The following is a 19,366-nucleotide window of genomic DNA, read 5'->3' on the forward strand; positions in this document are numbered from 1 at the left end:
GAATTCAATTCAGAGGCGTGGCGCTTCCACACTGGCCTTCATTTGAACTTTTAAATTCAAATTTGGTACTGCACCTAGCTGGTTTCAGCACTGTTATATCATCGATATTAGTGCTCCCTAAATCGAGCAAATGATAGTTACAGTGATAATGGAGCAGTTGGATGGGCCTCCAGAATTTGTGCAGTGGGGTGGATAAAGCTAGTTCAGGGAGGTTCTGTCTACGCAATGAGTTAATATTGATTTTAAGTCATTTAGCCCAATTTTACCAAGTGCCTGTCTTCACTGTCAATTCCATTAGTTCAATTATGGTTCACTAAAATCAACATACTATTGTTATATCATAGTAACCTGACAGGTGTAGCATTCAGTATGAATTTAAAATTCCCAGTGAAGGGGAGTAAGGAAGTGCCATGTCTTTAAACCGAATTCATTAGCCTTCATAGATGTCCCGCATGTGCCCCACAATGTCCCATGGTTCTCTGCTCTGGCATCTTCCATCTCCACTGCTCTCGGGTGTGGAGGAATTAGGCAACAGAAAGACCATTTCAGTTCGGCACCTGGAAGCCCGTGGCTGTAGGGTCATGAGAGGCTGAAAAATCTTTTTGTTTGCTAGTAGCATGGCTCAGGGTTCTGTGTCTACCTCTGCTAGCTGTCTTTTTTTCCTGCGCTGCCTGGTGCCAGCCACAGGCTCTCTCCACCCCACCCCGCCCTATGTGGCAGCTAGGCTGTGGATGGGGCTTATGTTTGTCTGATAGGACGAGCAACTTCTTTTCAGCTATTTACATGTTGTCTTGCCCCCTACATGCCCTCCCTTACCTCCCCAAGAGGTGTCACACATTCTGGAACTTTCTCGTGCTTGCATCAGCATTAGTGGGGGTCATGCTTGGATGAGAAACTTATTTTTCCCATGCTGCACTAGTGAAAATAGCCAGAATGCTGTGGGTCTCAAGGAACTGTGGGATAGGTTCCCACAACACACTGCTGCAGCAATCTATTTAAGCTATTTGTGTGTGGCATCAATAAGTTGATTTTGTGGCGAGCATGTGGGAAGGTGAGGATGCTCAAAATAGAACTGATAAGACCGAGCGTTAATAAATCGATTTAAATAAATTTGATTTTAGCTCATAGTGTAGACGGGACTGGAATTGAGTAAGAGCAGCTCCGGAGGACAGACACTTGAAGAGGGAGAGGAAGATGATAGAGCCAGAGATAAGTGGTAAAACGGGCGAAGTGGCTAACAAGGAAAAGAAGTATATTGATTGATATGAAATTTTAGAAATATTTGCCTAAGATGGCATGTTGGGATTTAGTTCCTTGGTTTAGCTATGTAAACAGGTTGCAACTGTGCATTTATTCTACACAAATCCTTTCTCCACTTGCATCTTTAACAGTTTCTTTAACCTGGTGTCTTTCTAGCCACTCTGTCCCTACAGGTATTATGGATTTCAGGGTACACCCTTTTCACAAAATGTGAACATGTAGTGTGTGTTGTCTTGTGACTTAGAATGTACTTACATATTTTTTAGCTTCACAGCAGTGTGGTACTCTATTTAGCAGTTGATCCTATTATTCCATGTTACGAAATGTATTTGCACGTACAGTTCTATTGTTTTTGAATTGCAGCTGTTAAACATAAAAAGGACAAACATTTCATAACCCAACTACTGAATGGAAAGGTCTGTTTTTGTAGAAGAAACTTTGTTTTTGGAGTTTTATTACTGTGTGTATCATTTAATTTTGACCTCCACTTGCTTTAAAAGATCTAACTAAAACTATGAAGTGCAAACTGCTTTTGTTTGTGCCATGCAGGAGCCTGCTGTCCTCTGTGTGCTGGCATGTTGAGAGTCTTATATGATAAAGATAAGTTGGACACTTTTGCCAAGGTAAAGATCTGTAAACTTTTCCGATATAAACTGGCTAAAATTTTTGAAGGGCAGTTTGTGATAGTTATCTTTAAGAAATCAGGTTATAGACTACCAAAAATGCCAAATTATCGTGTAATAAAAAGTTTTAAATATTCAGAAACTGGTTCCTTTTCACAAATAGAAGGTATTTGGTTTGCTTTTCATCCTCTTTAAAATTTTACAGTCTGTTTTAGTCATTGATATTAAGATGTACGAATTGAGTTGTAATAGATAACAGAAGAGAGACGGTCCAGAGAAACACTATCATGTTCTCTCTAGAGCTGTACAAGTTTTATAGTCCAAGTTTGTAGCAGCTTAAACTATTTTAAATTGGAGAAGAAAAACACCTATAGGAACCTCATGTCTCTTCTGTACAGTGAGGGGATTGTTCCTTTTTTGACTTTCAGAATTTGATGTACAGGTTGAGTCTCTCTAGTCCAACACCCTTGGGACCAGACTGGTGCTGAATGAGAGAATATGACAGAATGGGAGATCAATATTGTCTAGCACATTACCAACACTTCCATTGCTTAGTGGGCTCTTAGAAGATGTTTAGGGCTAAATTGCAGCTAAATACTAGCACGGACCACTGAGTCAGGACTTGTAGCTGTAAACAAACTTTATGGTACCACAGGAAACTTGGCCACACCCAGGATAAGTGGTCATCCAGCTAACTAAAATCAGGTTACAGATGTTGCCAGACAAGCGTGTGCTAGACTAGAGGGTTTCCATATGTAGTATTACTTAATATTTTCCGACTACTGCCCTGGGAAGGACTGTTGTATTGGGTTAATATCTCTCTGTATATAGCTGTTTTGAATTAGGGGCTGTGTAGACAGGGAATAGAGCCTATTTCAAAATAAGCCATAGTGTATCCAATGGCTCTGTTTCAAAATAAGCTCTATTGTGTCTGGATGCTCTGTTTCAAAGTAGTTGAGTGTGTACCAGCTTTATTTCAAAATATGCTATTCTAGAAAATCTCTCTGGCCTTGTCTACACTAGTCCCCTCGTTTCGGAAGGGGCATGGTAATGAGGGTTTTCGGCAGATGCTAATGAGGCGCTGTCATGAATATGCAGTGCCTCATTAGCATAATGGCAGCCGCGCATGATTCGGAAGTGCCACTTACAAAACATATGCCACCTGTGTAGACGGAGGCCTTTTGAAAGGACCCTCAATTTCGAAAGCCCCTTCTTCCCATTTGGAACAGACTGCACATGCTATGCTTAAAGAAGCTGTTGCTGCTAAGTGATCTGGTTCCTGGCAATCGTTGGAGCTAAAGGCTAAGAGACCTATTTTAGGACCAGCTGCCTCATGTAGTGAGACAAAGGTGACTAAAGAATCCTGGGCATCAGGGTGCTTGTTGGTTTCAACTCCTGTTCCTGTTTCGTAGGACCCTCCTGTTTAAAACTTCTTCAGGGTGTTGAAGGCTCAATCTGTCCAGTTGGCAGAAAATCACCTAGAAGCGATTGGTCTCCATAGCAGAAGGCGAGAGTGGCCAAACCATCTCAAAACAGAGACCAACCAAATTGGTATCTGGAGGTACACATTTGTGTTACCAAACAACAATCTGTAACCTTTCACTAACATTTACAGAGCAGCTATGTTTTAGAACAACAGTCAACAGCAGATGCTCATTTTGGACTTAAGGTGTTATCCACCATAAACAAAACAGCTCCAAAGCCCTGCTCAACAGTCACCTAGAATGGAGCACCCCAAGGGATGCTCCTTGACCTTGTCCCAGTGGAAGTTCCATTATCCTCCATTACAAAGTTAAATGCCAATTCTATGAGGTAAAGAAGGAACGGGGGCTGTTGGCTGTGCACAATTATGTAATCATTTGAATTGGTGCAAGACGGCTGTGGTGTGTTTGTGTGCCACCCAACTGGGCACTGCTATTACAAATTTACAATTACAAGCAAAGGGAACCACGACACTTAGGCAGTCAATATATGGGACTGGCATATTCTTCACAATATCTGTCCAGGCGCCCTGCATCTAGTAGGGGGGAGAGAAATATGTTGGCAGATTTGGCTTATCAGAAACTGCTTGTATGTGCATAAGTGTTCCCTGAAGTATCAAGTGGTTTAAGAGACTTTCTCATGCTGGGGTCAACTTGATGTAGCCTTACCAGCAACCAGGTTTACCTGAAAGCAACATCTCTTCTGTTAGTGTGGATAAGCTCAGTCCATATTGGATGCTGTCTTGTCACATTAGGGAGAGGGCCTTTTCTGTTTTTCCCTCCTTTTACGTCAATTTAGAAAACAGTGTATTGTACATGTAAGTGCTGAGGAAGGCTAATTCAAATTTTTCCAACTTGGCTCAGACAGTGGTGGCACACGGAACTGCTTCAGCTGTTGGGTGGCCTCTGTAAGCATCTTCCTTTGTCGATAGAAGGTGAATTCTTTGAGATGTGTTCTCCATGGCTGTGTTTACATGAGAGTGACCTGTTGACAGAGATTACTGTCAGAAGATATCTCCTGACAAAACTTCTGTTGACAGAGTGTGTCCACACACGAAAGTGGATTGCTCTGTCGATCTACTTTGTCAAAAGAGAGCAGCCAGGCTGCCCGGCCGCCCGCTTGACAGAATGGGCCTTGGAACACCTTCACATGGCTGGGAGCTCTTCTGGGAGTCCCAGCCAGGCACACCCTTAAAGGGACTGCTACCAGACACCCATTCCTTGCCCAGGCTGAGGCTTGCCTACCTCACTGAGGGACAGCATAGCTATTGCAGGGCACACATGCCTTCTGTGAGAGTTTGTGCTTTCCAGATAGCCGTGGTACCAGAGCAGCCCCTGGGTTTGTCCTGGAACCACTACCAGTTGCTCAAACTACTGTCTACCCTGATCATGGCTGTCCTCCGTCTCCTTTTGGGGGACACACCCAACATGAGCATTTAAAAGCCCTAGGGCCCCACCCATGCCTGCCTCGTGGGTCATCACATGGATCTGGTGCTGTGCGTCCTGCCCCTGACCTCTGGTGACTGTCTTGGGCCCAGCTGTACCCCTGCTGGAGCTCTTTTACCTTCACCTACACCTGCTTCCTTGTGTGGGTGGGGTGGCCCCTGTCTGCAAGGCTGGTGGCTAGCCAGGCACAGGACAGAGCACTGTGCCTTTTCTAGGAGGGGTCCAGCAGAATGTTCTCTTCAGCCCAGAGACTGGGGAGGTCCCTGATCTCTGGCTCAGTCCAAGAGGGGGCATTTTGTGCCATGGGGGGCTCCTGGGACCCTTCCCACAGCTTCCTTGTGGACCCGGGGCGGGGGCGGGGGGCGGGGTTTGCAGGGTGGCTGGCTCGAAGCCATACAGCTCACCTTGAGCCAAAGGAGTGGTGTGGAGCATGGAGAGAAGCAGCATGCTGCTGGGCTGCTGCCATGCTCTCCACTTCCTGCCACAAGGTTTCTGGGGCTCCCTGCAGCTTTAAGATTGGTCAGTGGCAGGGAGCATAGTACTGTGATTTGGGGTGGACAGGGCATCTCCTAGGGCCAGCTGGCTGGTGCCATGGAGGACTTACCTCTGAACAGACGGCCATCCTCCAGAGTGTCCACACTGCCTTTCTGTCAACAGATTCTGTCGAGGAATCATAGAAGAGTAGGACTGGAAGGGACCTCAAGAGGCCATCGAGTCCAGCCCCCTGCCCTCATGGCAGGACCAAGCGCTTTCTAGACCATCCCTGAAAGCCATCTATCTAACCTCTTCTTAAATATCTCCAGTGATGGAGATTTTACCACCTCCCTTGGCAATTCGTTCCAGTGTTTGATCACCCTGACAGTTAGGAACTTTTTCCGAATGTCCAACCTGAACCTCCCCTGCTGCAATTTAAGTCCATTGCCTCTTGTTCTATCCTCAGAGGCAAGGAAGAACAAGTTCCCTTCCTCTGCCTTATGACACCCTTTTAGATACCTGAAAAGTGCTATCATGTCCCCCCTCAGTCTTCTCTTTTCCAAACTAAACAAGCCCAATTCTTTCGGCCTTTCTTCATAGGTCATGTTCTCTAGACCTTTGATCATTCTCATTGCTTTCCTCTGGACCCTCTCCAATTTCTCCACATCCTTCCTGAACTGCGGTGCCCAGAACTGGACACAATACTCCAGCTGACGCCTAACCAGCGCAGAGTAGAGCAGGAGAATGACTCCTCGTGTTTTGTTCACAACACACTTGTTAATGCATCCTAGAATCATGTTTGCTTTTTTTGCAACAGCATTACACTGTTGACTCATATTTAGCTTGTGGTCCACTATAACCCCTAGATCCCTTTCTGCTGTACTCACTCCTAGGCAGTCCTTTCCCATTCTGTATGTGTGACACTGATTGTTCTTTCCTAAGTGGAGCACTTTGCATTTGTCCTTATTAAACTTCATCCTGTTTGCCTCAGCCCATTTCTCCAGTTTATCCAGATCCTTTTGAATTATGACCCTATCCTCCAAAGAAGTTGCAACCCCTCCCAGCTTGGTATCATCTGCAAACTTAATAAGTGTACTCTCTATGTCAATATCTAAATTGTTAATGAAGATATTGAACAGAACCGGTCCTAAAACAGACCCCTGTGGAACCCCACTAGTTATACTTTTCCAGCAGGATTGAAAACCATTAATAACTACTCTCTGGGTACAGTTATCCAGCCAGTTGTTCACCCACCTTAAAGTAGCCCCATCTAAGTTGTATTTGAGTAGTTTATTGATAAGTATATTATGTGAGACCGTGTCAAAGGCTTTACTGAAGTCTAGGTATATCACATCCACCACTTCTCCCTTATCCGCAAGGCTCGTTACTCTATCAAAGAAAGCTATTACATTGGTGTGACATAATCTGTTTTTAACAAAACCATGCTGGCTGTTCCCTATCACCTTACCACCTACCAGTTGCTTGCAGATGAATTCTTTAATGACCTGCTCCATTATCTTTCCTGGCACAGATGTTAAGCTGACTGGCCTGTAGTTTCCCGAGTTATTCTTGTTCCCCTTTTTATAAATAGGTACTATATTTGCCCTTTTCCAGTCTTCTGGAATCTCTCCCGTCTCCCATGATTTTCCTGAAATGATTGCCAAAGGCTCAGATACCTCTTCTGTCAGCTCCTTGAGGATTCTAGGATGCATTTCATCAGGCCCTGGTGATTTGCAGATATCTAATTTTTCTAAGTAAATTTTAATTTGTTCTTTTCGTATTTCAACTTCTAAACCTACCCCTTTTTCACTAGCATTCTCTTTGTCAGGCATTCCTTCAGATTTCTCAGTGAAGACCGAAACAAAGAAATCATTAAACATCTCTGCCATTTCCAAATTCCCTGTTACTGTTCCTCCCTCCTCACTGACCAATGGCCCTACCCTCTCCTTGGTCTTCCTCTTGTTACCAATGTATTTGTAAAAAGCCTTCATGTTTCCCTTTATGCTTGTAGCTAGCTTGAGCTCATTTTGTGCCTTAGCCTTTCTAATCTTGCTCCTGCATGCTCGTGTTGTTTGCCTATATTCATCCTTTGTAATTTGTCCTAGTTTCCATTTCTTATATGATTCCTTTTTTAGTTTGAGATCATGCAAGATCTCCTGGTTAAGCCAAGGCAGTCTTTTGCCATGTTTTCTATCTTTCCTATGCAGCGGGATAGCTTGCTTTTGGGCCCTTTAATGTCCCTTTGAATGCGTTCTGCCTGCTTGGGGAAAGGCAGAAGTCTGTCAACAAAAGTGCTCTGTTCTGTCAGTTTACTCTTGACAGAGTGCTTTTGTAGTGTGGATTCTCTGCTAGTTTTGTTGACAGAATGCCAGTTTTGTCAACAAAACTCTCTAGTGTAGACGTAGCCCACGTGTATTCTATGATCTGCCCTTCTTCACGAGTACAACAGTGTTAAAGAAAATGAATGGTGGTTGGCCTGTACCACCCTTTATGTCCTCAGTACAGGAGCACAAGGACACTAAATAAGGTGCATGGATAGGCTCAGTGAACAGTGTGGCCCAAAGATTCTGCTCACAAGCACTTGAGGCACAAGTGTCCTAAGAGCAGATTATATATGGACAGCACACCTTGAAAGTCACTGTTACTGGATGGTAATGTGTGTTCTCTTTCACTTTACTTAAAACTTATTCATTGATTAGATAGACTGGGTTTCATAATTTCTTTATCCTGTTATTTACATCTCTAAAGAGGACAAATGTAATTTCATTTAATTTTGCATGCATAATAAAGTTCTCAATTTTTTTTTCCAGGTAACCAATAAAAAGCCAATAACTGTACTTGAAATACTTCAAAAAATCCGTCTGCATGTTTCAGTCCCACAGTGTGATGTGTTTGGATACTTAAGTATAGAATCTGAAATTGTGATTCTCATCATTCCTGTTGATCAAAACCCAAAACCACTGCAGGTAGAATTTATTTTTATTTTCTTTAGTCAATATGTGGAGCCTGTATCAGCAAAAACATGCCACAGATATCCACATTGACACTCTCAGATGCGGATACCTGTGGATATAAAGCAGATGTCTTCAGATTAGCAGGATTCTACATACAAAATGTGTATTCACATGCGCATCCAAAAAAAAAAATGAGCTGGAGATATCTATATTGACATCTGTGGCGATAAAGCAAATATCTGTTGATTGGCAGACCTCTGTCAATATAGTTATATCATATTTTGGGTTGTCATATTTAGTCTGTGCTATGTACCATTTACTTTTACTTTCATGTTATGCTTGAAAAGCTACAATGAAAGTTCCAGGACAAAACAGAATTGTTTCACCATTTTGTACTGGCTGATGACTGTTCTGAGAATTCATTAGTGGTTTGTGCTCAAGAGTTTCTATTATAAGGATAAAGTGGATGTGTTCAATGTGCTTACTGTTTTCGTAAGAGGTTCTGAATTAAGAAAATGTTGTGGATATTGCAGAGCAAGTAACTAATATTTGGTTTGGCACTGAATCAAAAAATAGTTTCAGCTCAAAGAAAATATTTCATTTATGTTTTGAGATTTTATTTTCTTTTTTAATAAAATTGAAACAGTTTTAAAATAGCTATTTTAAGTTAAAACATTTGTTTTATTTTGACTTCTGTAATTTTTTTCTTTTATGACTGTAACAGTTGGCAAATTTGACATGAATTTATGCTGTGTTTTGATTGAGTCAAATGTGAACTTTTCAGCCAAAAAAAAAAGTTAGGAAAAATTACACCCAGCTATTGTTGTAGAGAAAAGAGAAATGGAAGAGAAAATATTACGAACGTCACAGTGCTCCATTTTGCTGAAGTTTGTGGTATTTTCTTAATTTTTAAAACTACAGTAAAATATATAAAATTCAATTGTTTTAGCCATCTGGAATTATATCTAATAGCAGATAAATCAGTTGAGTAAAATACAAAAGTTGTAATTTAAAATGTCATAAAAAATGTTTAGACACATGACTGTAATGCATTTAATGAGTGTGCTTCGGAGTATGAGTTTTTACTATTGAACCCTTTGTTTTTTATTTCAAAAATGGATCTAAACATGTATGCATGAATGGGTTATATCTAGGGCCCTACTGAATTCACGGTCATTTCAAATACATCACAGATCAGGAAATCTAGCTTTTCGTGTGCTTTTATCGGAGAGACCAGCATTTCTCAGATTGGGAGTACTGACTCAAAAGGGAATTGCAAGGGGATCTCAAGGTTATTTTAGGAGCACCACGGTATTGCCACCCTTACTGCTGCACTGCCTTCAGAGCTGTACAACAGAGAGCCGAGAGCGATGTTGGTAATTTTGGCTGGATGCCCAGATCTGAAAGCAGTACCCCCAGCAGCAGTGCAGAAAGGGTGGCTATACCATACCATCCATATTCCTGTGCTGCAGCTGGTGGTCACTCTGCCTTCCCAGCCAGTAGCCACTGTCTTACAGCTACCCAGCTCTGAAGACAGTGCTGCTGGCAACAGCAAGCATAGAAATTGGAAAGAAAATTGTGTTAGCCCCACTGACTTCATTGGAAGCGTACCAGCTAAGTATCTGCTCCTGTATTTCTGGGACCATCCCAGTTTTGATATGATCCTCTCTGCAAAACTAGCTCTCAGCGTGCTACAAAGTCCCCAAATACTTTTCAGAGTCTGTAATAATGTCACAATAATGTGCTGCCCCAGCATTACAATGGTGTGAAATAGATACTTTGTGCTAGGAAACCCAACTACTCCTCCTCCCCATCCCACCCCATCTCCCCAAGATGGCAACCCTAAACTCTGTTAGTAAACTGAAACAAAATCCTTTGTATTATTTTACCTGGAGCAGCTCAGAACTTTAAAAAAAAAAACAAAAAAAACTTCAATATGTATTGCAAGTTCCTAAGTGTCTTTTCTTGCTTTCGTGACAGCATATTTTTATAATTAGGTTCTCCCAGGATCCATGCTGATTGATTCTCTTATCTTGTACATAAACATTCATTGGTTTAAAATTAAGGTTTCTATTATCTCTAAAATAAAGAAGTGGATATTGGAGGGAATCCACATTTTCTGCTCATTCTACAATGTAAATGTTATTCAGGCAACTTCATTTCATTAGATTGGTGTATTGAAGTCTGCTTCCAATTTCCTTTTTATGTTTGCAAACATATTTTTTGTTTTCAGTTTTGCTTCCTGCATAGGCCAAAGTTAATTCTGTTGTGAGTGGAAAGAATTTGATCATGTGCACTGAACTTACAGCAGTTTAAACTGTAGTTGAATTTGGCTTTACCTCAAAGCTGTGTTGTCTACATTCCTCTACCAAAATACCTATAATTGCTATTGTTCAATTGAAATTCATTTACTTTCACTGATCATAGTGTTTTTTTCACTCCATAGTTAATCCTGCAGCTAAATTTACATTATAAATCTGGTTTCTTCTTTGAGAAGCATCCGTATGAGTGCTCCATTTTAGGTGTTCTTGCACCCCTTCACTTGTAATTGGAGATTTGTGGTAGAAGTGCCTGGTTGGGTTGCACATATGCAGTCTCCATCTTGTGCCATGTGACTACCTCTTCCCTCAGTTCCTTCTCTACCACATTTGGCTTGAGTCAGAGCACTTAGCAGTATCTCTGTCTTTTAAAGTGTAGTTTTTTTCTCCCAATTTAGACTGGGCTATAATCTAACAAGAACTAACTTTCCTTCCCCTTTTCTTTTTCTTCTTTCAATATTTTGTCTCAATCTAGTAGACTAAGTTTCTGCTCTTAGCCATTGGTAGGTTAAAATAATTAGTTTTCCCCTTACGGGAGGAAACATTTTTGAGAGGCATGCCCAGTTCTCTGGGTTTAAAATGCTGACACTCCTGCAAACTTTCTATCTCAGTATCAGATGGGCACTTGTAGTGTGTTCACTGCCATGGCGAGACACACATCCCTTAAAAGTGTTTGAAATGTCACAGTCTAAAACACCAATCCAGAGAGGCTAGAGACTTAGAATTGAAACCCCTCATGGTGGAGAAGTCTCTTCACACTGCATTTGAGCCTGAATCATAGGCCCTCCCTAGACAGAAGTCCCTGATGCTGCCTCTGACAGAAGTTCTTCCTTCTTCTTCGAGTGTCCCCGTGGGTGCTCCACGATAGGTGTCGGGCTCGCCCCGGCGCCGCAGATCGGATCTTTCCAGCAGTTTCTGCCGGACCGCGCCGCTCCCTTGCGCGCTCCCGGCCACGTGCACGATCCGGTCCCTGCCAGTTCCTTCTTAACTGCCATCGGTTGCGGACGGAATCCGCTCAGGCTGCAGCCAGAGTCAGCGTATTCAATGTTTTAACTGTTTTTAAAGTTTCTTTTCAGTCTTTCAGTTTTTAAGTTAGCTTGTTATTTTTCTTATTGCAAAAAAAAAAAAAGTACATAAAAGCCTTAGTAACAAGAGGAGCAGCGAAGGCACGGGGACGTAAGGCCATTAGGCCTCCTGCCACGGCAGGCTGGGTCCGAGAGGGGAACACGCACAGAAAAGGTGCTAAGTACCCTATTAACAACTCAAAGACTCACTGCAATGTCCTCTTCAGGATTCAAGAAGTGTGAGTCATGCCGCGAAGCTATGCCGGCCACCGATGGGCCCAGTCAGTGTATTAGGTGCCTGGGGGAATCTCACGTCACCCAAAAATGCTCCTTCTGTGCAAAGTTCACGCCTAGAGCAAGGAAGGACAAAGAAATGCGGCTAAAAATGCTGCTCTTTGACAAGGCCCTCCAGCCAGACATGCCGGAGCGGCCCCAACAAGAGGGACCCGCAGGGGCCCATAAAAGGAAGGCGGCTTCCCTCACCCCGTCAGTGCAGAAACGGAGGAAAATCTCGCCAACCCGATTCCTGCTGGCAGCCACAGCGAGCGGAACAGGTGCAGCACATAGCCCCCAGCCGCAATCACAAATGAGTGGTGGCGGCGCGGAAGCGCGCGTGGCAGAGGCTGAGCCTCCGATAATCAAACAGCCAGCCTGCACCGCAGGCAGAGCGGCGGCCAGGCAAGCACCGGAACCGGCGGCACCACAACTAGCGGCACAGACCCCCGGGGCGCCGATGGTGCAGAGCTCGCAGGCACGCGGCCTGCAGGCGCCGGGGGAGACCACCTGCGCGGCACCGCAGCGAAGCGTGCCGAGTGCAGCGCCGACAGTGGGGCCGAGATCCCTGGCGTGGAAAGGGGCGGAGTCAGCCCAACAGGGGAGGGGAAAGGCAGCAGAGAAAACCCGGCACCACAGCCCTTTTCCAGACAGGGCTGCAGGGCTGCTCTCTCTAAGCCCTCCCCTTATGCTGCGAACTCCAACAAGGAGGCAGGGGTCTCCCCCAGTCTACCCTGAGCCTCCCTCCCCATTCCTCCAGCCAGCCTCACCATGGCTCGGGCCACCCTCGCCTTTTCTGGGATTTGACCCCCTGGAGTACTATCACAAATCAGTCTCACCATTGTCTCAATCATCCAGGCGATCTCGCTCCCCCAGACGCCGGGGGTATGAGCCTCGAGAGTGGTCCAGGTCTCCATCCCAGGAACCGTGCCCGTGTTGCCATGGTCGCCCCTATCATGCGGGGCATAGACACCATAGGCATACCCCTAGGGACAGGTCCCCTCAGACGGTTCACTATCCCCGAGCGCAATCGCGGACAGGGACGGAAATGCAAATATCTCGGGGGGAGTTGATTCTGGAACCCCGAGATTTCCCCTCTCAACTCTCCAGCGAGAAGATGTATCACCGTCAACAGGACGCAGAGGGATCCAGAGAGGCTTACCCTAGTGGTTCCTCTCTATCCTCCCCCGACGAAGCTACGACACCAGGGGACGTCCACCCCCCGGATGATCTCAAACAGTTCCAAGACCTGTTTAAAAGGGTGGCCTTTACGCAAGGCATCCAAACAGCAGAGGTGCAGGAGAAGCACCATAAGCTCCTCAAAAACTTGAGACCTCCAGCCTCTTCCAAAATAGCTATTCCGCTCGACGAAGCAATTATGGAGTCCGCTACCACAATATGGCAGACCCCTGCGTCCGCTCCGCCTATTAACAAGAGAACGGATAAGAAATACTTCGTCCCGGCGAAAGGCATGGAGTTCCTGTTCAGTCACCCACAACCAAATTATCTGGTGGTGGAATCGTCTCAACAGAGGTCGAAAACTTCTCAGTACAAGACAGGGGGAACGGACAAAGATGCCAAGAAGCTAGAGTTATTCGGCAGAAAGGTCTACTCCTCCTCTATCCTACTGTTGAGAATGGCAAATTATGCAGCACATTTAGTGAACCATACCTTTGACAATTACTCCAGGCTGACTTCCCTCATGGACTCGCTTCCAGAGGATAAGAAGCCAGTGCTGAAGGCCATCGTGCAGGAAGGCTACGCAGCCTTGAGGACAGGAGTTCAGATCGCCCTGGACGTAGCAGATACGGCGGCATGCTCAACAGCTATGGCAGTGGTCATGCGCAGGGAATCCTGGCTTCAGACATTGGGTATCCCGAGGGATCTGCAGGCGAAGATCGTTGATCTCCCCTTTGACACACAGAAGTTGTTTGCTGAATCAACTGATTCGGTCCTTCATTCCAGTAAGGACTCAAGGGCTACTCTCAGAACCTTGGGGATTTATACCCCTCCATACAGGAAGAAAAAGTATTACCCTCAGCAAAGACGATACCCGTATCAACCCCAGCATGCTCACTACCAAAGGGGCTACGAGCAAGGGCGGCATCAACAGCACCAACAGTACAGAACTCCCAGGTGACGTTCCCAACAGAGCCGTGCCTCCTCCGGGCAGGGCCAAAGGCAACAAGTTTGACGGACAGATCGAGGGCTGCACTATCACTACCATCGCGCAATGTCATCCAAAGCTAATGTTCCATCATCGCCTCCAACCATTCTACGCCCAGTGGCAAAAGATCACCACAGACAAATGGGTGCTGGAGATCATAGCCATGGGTTACGTGATCCCCTTCCAGTCGCTCCCACCACCACGACCTCCACCCAGGCCCCATCTAAAGGACGCCTCCGACGAAGTGAGACTCAAGCAGGAGGTGGACCATCTTATGCTTACAGGGGCAGTGGAAAGAGTGCCGGAGCAACTCCAAGGGAAAGGGTTCTATTCAAGATACTTCCTTACAGAGAAGAAAACAGGAGGCTGGAGGCCCATCCTAGATCTTCGAGGCCTCATTCGGTACTTGCACAAACAACACTTTCGGATGATCACAGTCGCCTCCATACTTACGACACTGGACGATGGAGATTGGTTCGCAGCCCTCAACTTACAAGACGCGTATTTCCATATAACAATCCACCCGGCTCACAGATGTTTTCTCCGGTTTATGGTCGGCAAAGAACATTTCCAATACAAGGTTCTGCCATTCGGCCTCTCCTCTGCCCCCAGAGTATTTACCAAGACCCTGGCAGTGGTGTCAGCCTATCTGCAAAGACAGGGGGTGTTTATATTCCCATATCTGGACGACTGCCTACTGAAAGGGGCTTCGAAGGAGGAGGTACTACGCATGATACGCGTTACAGCAGGCACATTCTCTTCGCTGGGCCTGGTCATCAACCTGGCGAAGTCAAAGATCGACCCCACACAGGACATATAGTTCATAGGGGCACGCATAAACTCCATCACAGCAAAGGTTTATCTACCAGATGCCCGCTTTCGTGCCATTGGTTCCCTCGTACAAGTCATCACCTTCAGCCCTACGGTGCCGGTTCTAACATGCTTACAGCTGCTAGGCCATATGGCAGCAGCAACGTTCGTAGTACAGAACGCCAGATTGCATATGCGCAGCATGCAGCACTGGCTGGCGAGCGTCTACAAACCAGCAGCACACACCATCCGCAGGGTGGCGTCGCCCACGACAGAGGTGCACAGATCCCTGCAATGGTGGGTGAACCCCAAGAACATGCTAACAGGGGTACCCTTTCATCAACCACAAATATCTATCTTTCTCACCACCGACACCTCCCACATAGGGTGGGGAGCACACATGGGCGAAAAGGTGACGCAGGGAATGTGGTCCCCCATGGAACAGTTGCTGCACATAAATATACCGGAGCTCAGAGCAGTGTTCAACGCCTGCAAACACTTTCGAGACCATATACAAGGCAAAGTAGTCGGGATCAATACAGACAATACCTCCACCATGTTTTATATAAATCGACAAGGAGGAGCTTGGTTCCGTGCCTTATGTGCGGAAGCAGTCCACGTGTGGAACTGGTGCATCGCCAACAATATAACTTTGAAAGCCTCGTATTTACCAGGTGTTCACAACGTGCAGGCAGAGCAGTTGAGCAGGCACTTCGCACTCACACACAAGTGGCAGATCCGTTCCGATCTGCTACGACCGATTTTTCATGCATGGGGGTTTCCCCAGATAGACCTGTTTGCCACTCATTGCAACAAGAAGTGCCCACAATACTGCTCCAGGGCAGGACTGGGGCGGGGGTCCCTGGGGGACGCATTTGTGATCTCGTGGAAGGGCCCCCTGCTCTACGCATTTCCTCCCACAGTGCTCATCCACAAGGTCTTGCAGAAAGCCAGGAGAGAGAGAGCCCACATGATCCTAGTAGTCCCAACTTGGGATCGACAACAATGGTTCCCCTTACTCCTGCACGTGTCGGACCGCCCACCGATGCCCCTTCCGGTGGCGCCGGACCTGCTCACGCAAGCCCAGGGGTCTATAGTGCACCCACACCCCCGAGGCCTGCGACTGCAAGCATGGTTAATCTATGGCTCGGCTCCCTAGAGAGCACATGTACGGAGGGAGTGCAACAAGTCCTAGAAAGTAGCAGAAGGACTTCCACCAGGAAGACCTACAAACAGAAATGGACTCGATTCACTGCATGGTGTTCTACCAAGCAATTAGCTCCCCTTGCTGTGCCTGTACCTGTAATATTAGAATACTTACTGGACCTCAAGAGAGGCGGACTCTCACTGTCCCCGTTGAAGGTCCACCTTGCCGCTATATTGGCTTTCTGACACGAAGAGGAAGGGCCCACGGTGTTCGCCCATCCCATGGTTACCAGGTTCCTGAAGGGGCTGGTAAACTTGTACCCCCCTCGGAAACCGTTTCCACTTTCGTGGAGCTTGGACCTGTTGCTGAACGCGCTAACGGGACCACCGTTTGAACCCTTAGCCACGGTTTCCCTCCATCTCCTTACGATAAAGACGACCTTCCTTCTTGCAATCACTTCAGCTCGCAGGGTGAGCGAGCTCACAGCAGTTATGGAAACGCCACCCTGCACAGTATTTTCGAAGGAGGCGGTAACCTTATGGCTGCATCCAGCCTTTGTTCCCAAAGTTTCTTCAGAGTTTCATATTAACGAACCTATAGTCTTACCCTCGTTTTGTCCAAAGCCTCATAACTCCAACAAAGAGGCACGCCTACACCTCCTGGACGTGAGGAGGGCGCTGGCTTTTTATATAGACAGGACTAAGTCCTTCCGAAAAACGGATAGACTTCTAGTCTCTCTCGCTCCCAGATCAAAAGGAGAAGGTCTCTCTTCGCAGAGAATCTCGAAGCACATCGTATCCTGTATAAAAATGTGCTATGAACTTAGAAAGACTCCTTTACTGGCCCCGCCTAGGGCTCACTCCACCCGGGCGGTGGCGGCATCAACAGCCTTTTTCAAGGGCATTGCGCTAAAAGACATGTGCAGAGCGGCGACATGGTCATCCTATGACACCTTTGCCAAGCATTATGCCCTACACAGGGTATTTCAAGAGGATACCTGTCTCTCGACAGCAGTCCTTTCAGGGGCAAGCTGCACATAACCCGATTACCCACCTCCTTTCTTGGGTTACTGCTGGGTAGTCACCTGTCATGGAGCACCCACAGGGACACTTGAGGAAGAAAGAGAAGTTACTCACCATAGTAACAATGGTTCTTCGAGATGTGTCCCCGTGGGTGCTCCACCACCCGCCCATCCTCCCCGCTTCGGATCTCTGTTAGTGTTTTTCAGGAGCATCCGAGGCGGTTGGTCAAGGAACTGGCAGGGACCGGATCGCGCACGTGGCTGGGAGTGTGCAAGGGAGCGGCACACGCCAGTGCATGCGCAGTCCGGCAGAAACTGCTGGAAAGATCCGATCTGCGGCGCCGGGGCAAGCCCGACACCTGTCGTGGAGCAACCACGGGGACACACCTCGAAGAAGTATCGTTACTACGGTGAGTAACTTCTCTTTATCCATTCAGATGAAAGACCACTCTGCCAAGAAAGTGGCCAAAACCAGTGCTAAATCTTCTGCAACGTAGAAATCTTGCATTCCCCAAACTGGCAAGTTACATCAGCACTGACCATATTAGTACTCTCTACAGCTAAAGTAGAGGGACTCTCTGGTATTGTGGGTACCAGAAGAGTCAAAGACCCTGAGAGCTAGCTCAGATAAGGGCAGCAAGTGGAAATTGAAACCCTTTGTGTTGGCACCATCAGAGCAGACGAGACATTGGGCATTGAACATCTCTGCACCACTGCAGACCCTGGTGCTATCTGCTGCTGGCATAACACACTTGGTGCACACACCACTACCCACAGCCACACCATGCCCATTGATACTAACCACTACATTTTCAATAGTACCAGTGTTACTAGCACCGCAGCAATTCCTATGCCAGAAGGGCCTAAATGGCATTCAATGCCCAAATCTGTCTTCAGTACCAAAAACAACAAGAAGTTCTGTGGCACCTTATAGACTAACAGGTATTTTGGAACATGAGCTTTCGTGGGCAAAGACCCACTCCAAAATATCTGTTAGTCTGTAAGGTACCATAGGACTTCTTGTTGCTTTTGAAGTTACAGACTAACTCAGCTACCCCCCTGATTCAGTACCAGCCCATCTGACCAGTCCACCTAAATCTGCTCCTCCATTTTCTGGTGGCAAGGAGGATGAGGATGAAGGAGAAATATACTCCTCTCATCATTCTTCTGCCATCCATGTACCTACTAAATCAGATCCACCACAACAGAGGCACTGCTATATTTGGCCAAAGACCCAGATTGGCACTGACACCCATGAAAGCCTTTTCTGTCTCCATGCCTATATTGGAGCCCGGGGCAGTGTGTCCTCTACAAACACACTAACCTCTCAACACACTCAGCATAAGCACACATCATTCACCCTTACCTAATGTACCAGCAATCCTCTGAGCTCCTAGAAGATGTGGCCAAAGAGAAGGAGATTTTGGATGAGGAGGTGACACCAGCAGTCATTTTTTCATCATCTTCACCTGATGCATGGTCATACCTCCACTTTCCAACATAGGGGATGACTTGAAACAATTTCAGGACCTTTTTAAGAAAATGGCAGGCTCAGTGGATATCTCTCTGGAAGAAGTCCAGGAATAACAACATAAACTATTAGATATTCTACAGACCTTAGCCTCTTCCAAAAGTCACTCTAACAATGAATGACGCAATTATGGAATCTGCAAAATTGACTTGGTAGACCCCAGCAACAATCCCAACTGTGTGCAAGAGGATTGATGACAAACATGTGCCTGCAAAGGAAACACCCAAAAACACACTGTATGACAGAGACTGGAAGCGTCTAGCTCTTTTTGGTCATAAGGTCTAATATTTAGTGACATTACCTGTCAGGATTGTCAATTACAAGGCATTACTTGCCAAATCTGACCACACGAACTTCTCAAAATTCTCAGAAAGTATTGAATTCACTCAGGAAGAATAAAGAGAACAGTTCAGGGCTGTAATCTTTGAAGGAATTGTTCTCACCAGAACAACATTGTGTGTTGCATTGGACTCTGCAGACCCCACAGCATGGTCTGTAACCACAGCAGTAGTGATGAGGCATTTTGGTTGTATCTCTCTAGGTTCCTCAGAAAGATACAATTGGCAGTCAAGTATCTCCTGTTTGAGTGTCTTAATCTGCAGTCAAAATAGATGAATCCCTCTGCACACTAAAAGACTGTCACCCTTAAGAGTCTGGGTATCTGCATGCTTGAGAACAACTATTATGCCTCAGAGCCTAGTTTCCACTTTGTGGGCTACACCTTACATGCAACTGCACAAAACAGTATCTACAGTAAAGACAGAAACAGTGATCCATTAAGAGACAACAGCCTCCAC

General features: G+C 46.0%; 1 protein-coding gene across 3 annotated transcripts in view; it reads left to right on the plus strand.

The window, feature by feature from the left end:
• Nucleotides 1-19,366, plus strand: part of RECK (reversion inducing cysteine rich protein with kazal motifs) — a 166,797-nt gene that overhangs the window by 140,495 nt on the left and 6,936 nt on the right. For all 3 annotated transcript variants that reach the window (XM_074987944.1, XM_074987945.1, XM_074987946.1), the window contains 2 exons: nt 1,810-1,883; nt 8,095-8,250. In XM_074987944.1, the coding sequence (XP_074844045.1) occupies nt 1,810-1,883; nt 8,095-8,250 (230 nt within the window). The remainder of the gene's footprint in view (nt 1-1,809; nt 1,884-8,094; nt 8,251-19,366) is intronic.

This window comes from Carettochelys insculpta, chromosome 2 (assembly GCF_033958435.1).
Source record: "Carettochelys insculpta isolate YL-2023 chromosome 2, ASM3395843v1, whole genome shotgun sequence".
Classification (NCBI taxonomy): Eukaryota; Metazoa; Chordata; order Testudines; family Carettochelyidae; genus Carettochelys; species Carettochelys insculpta.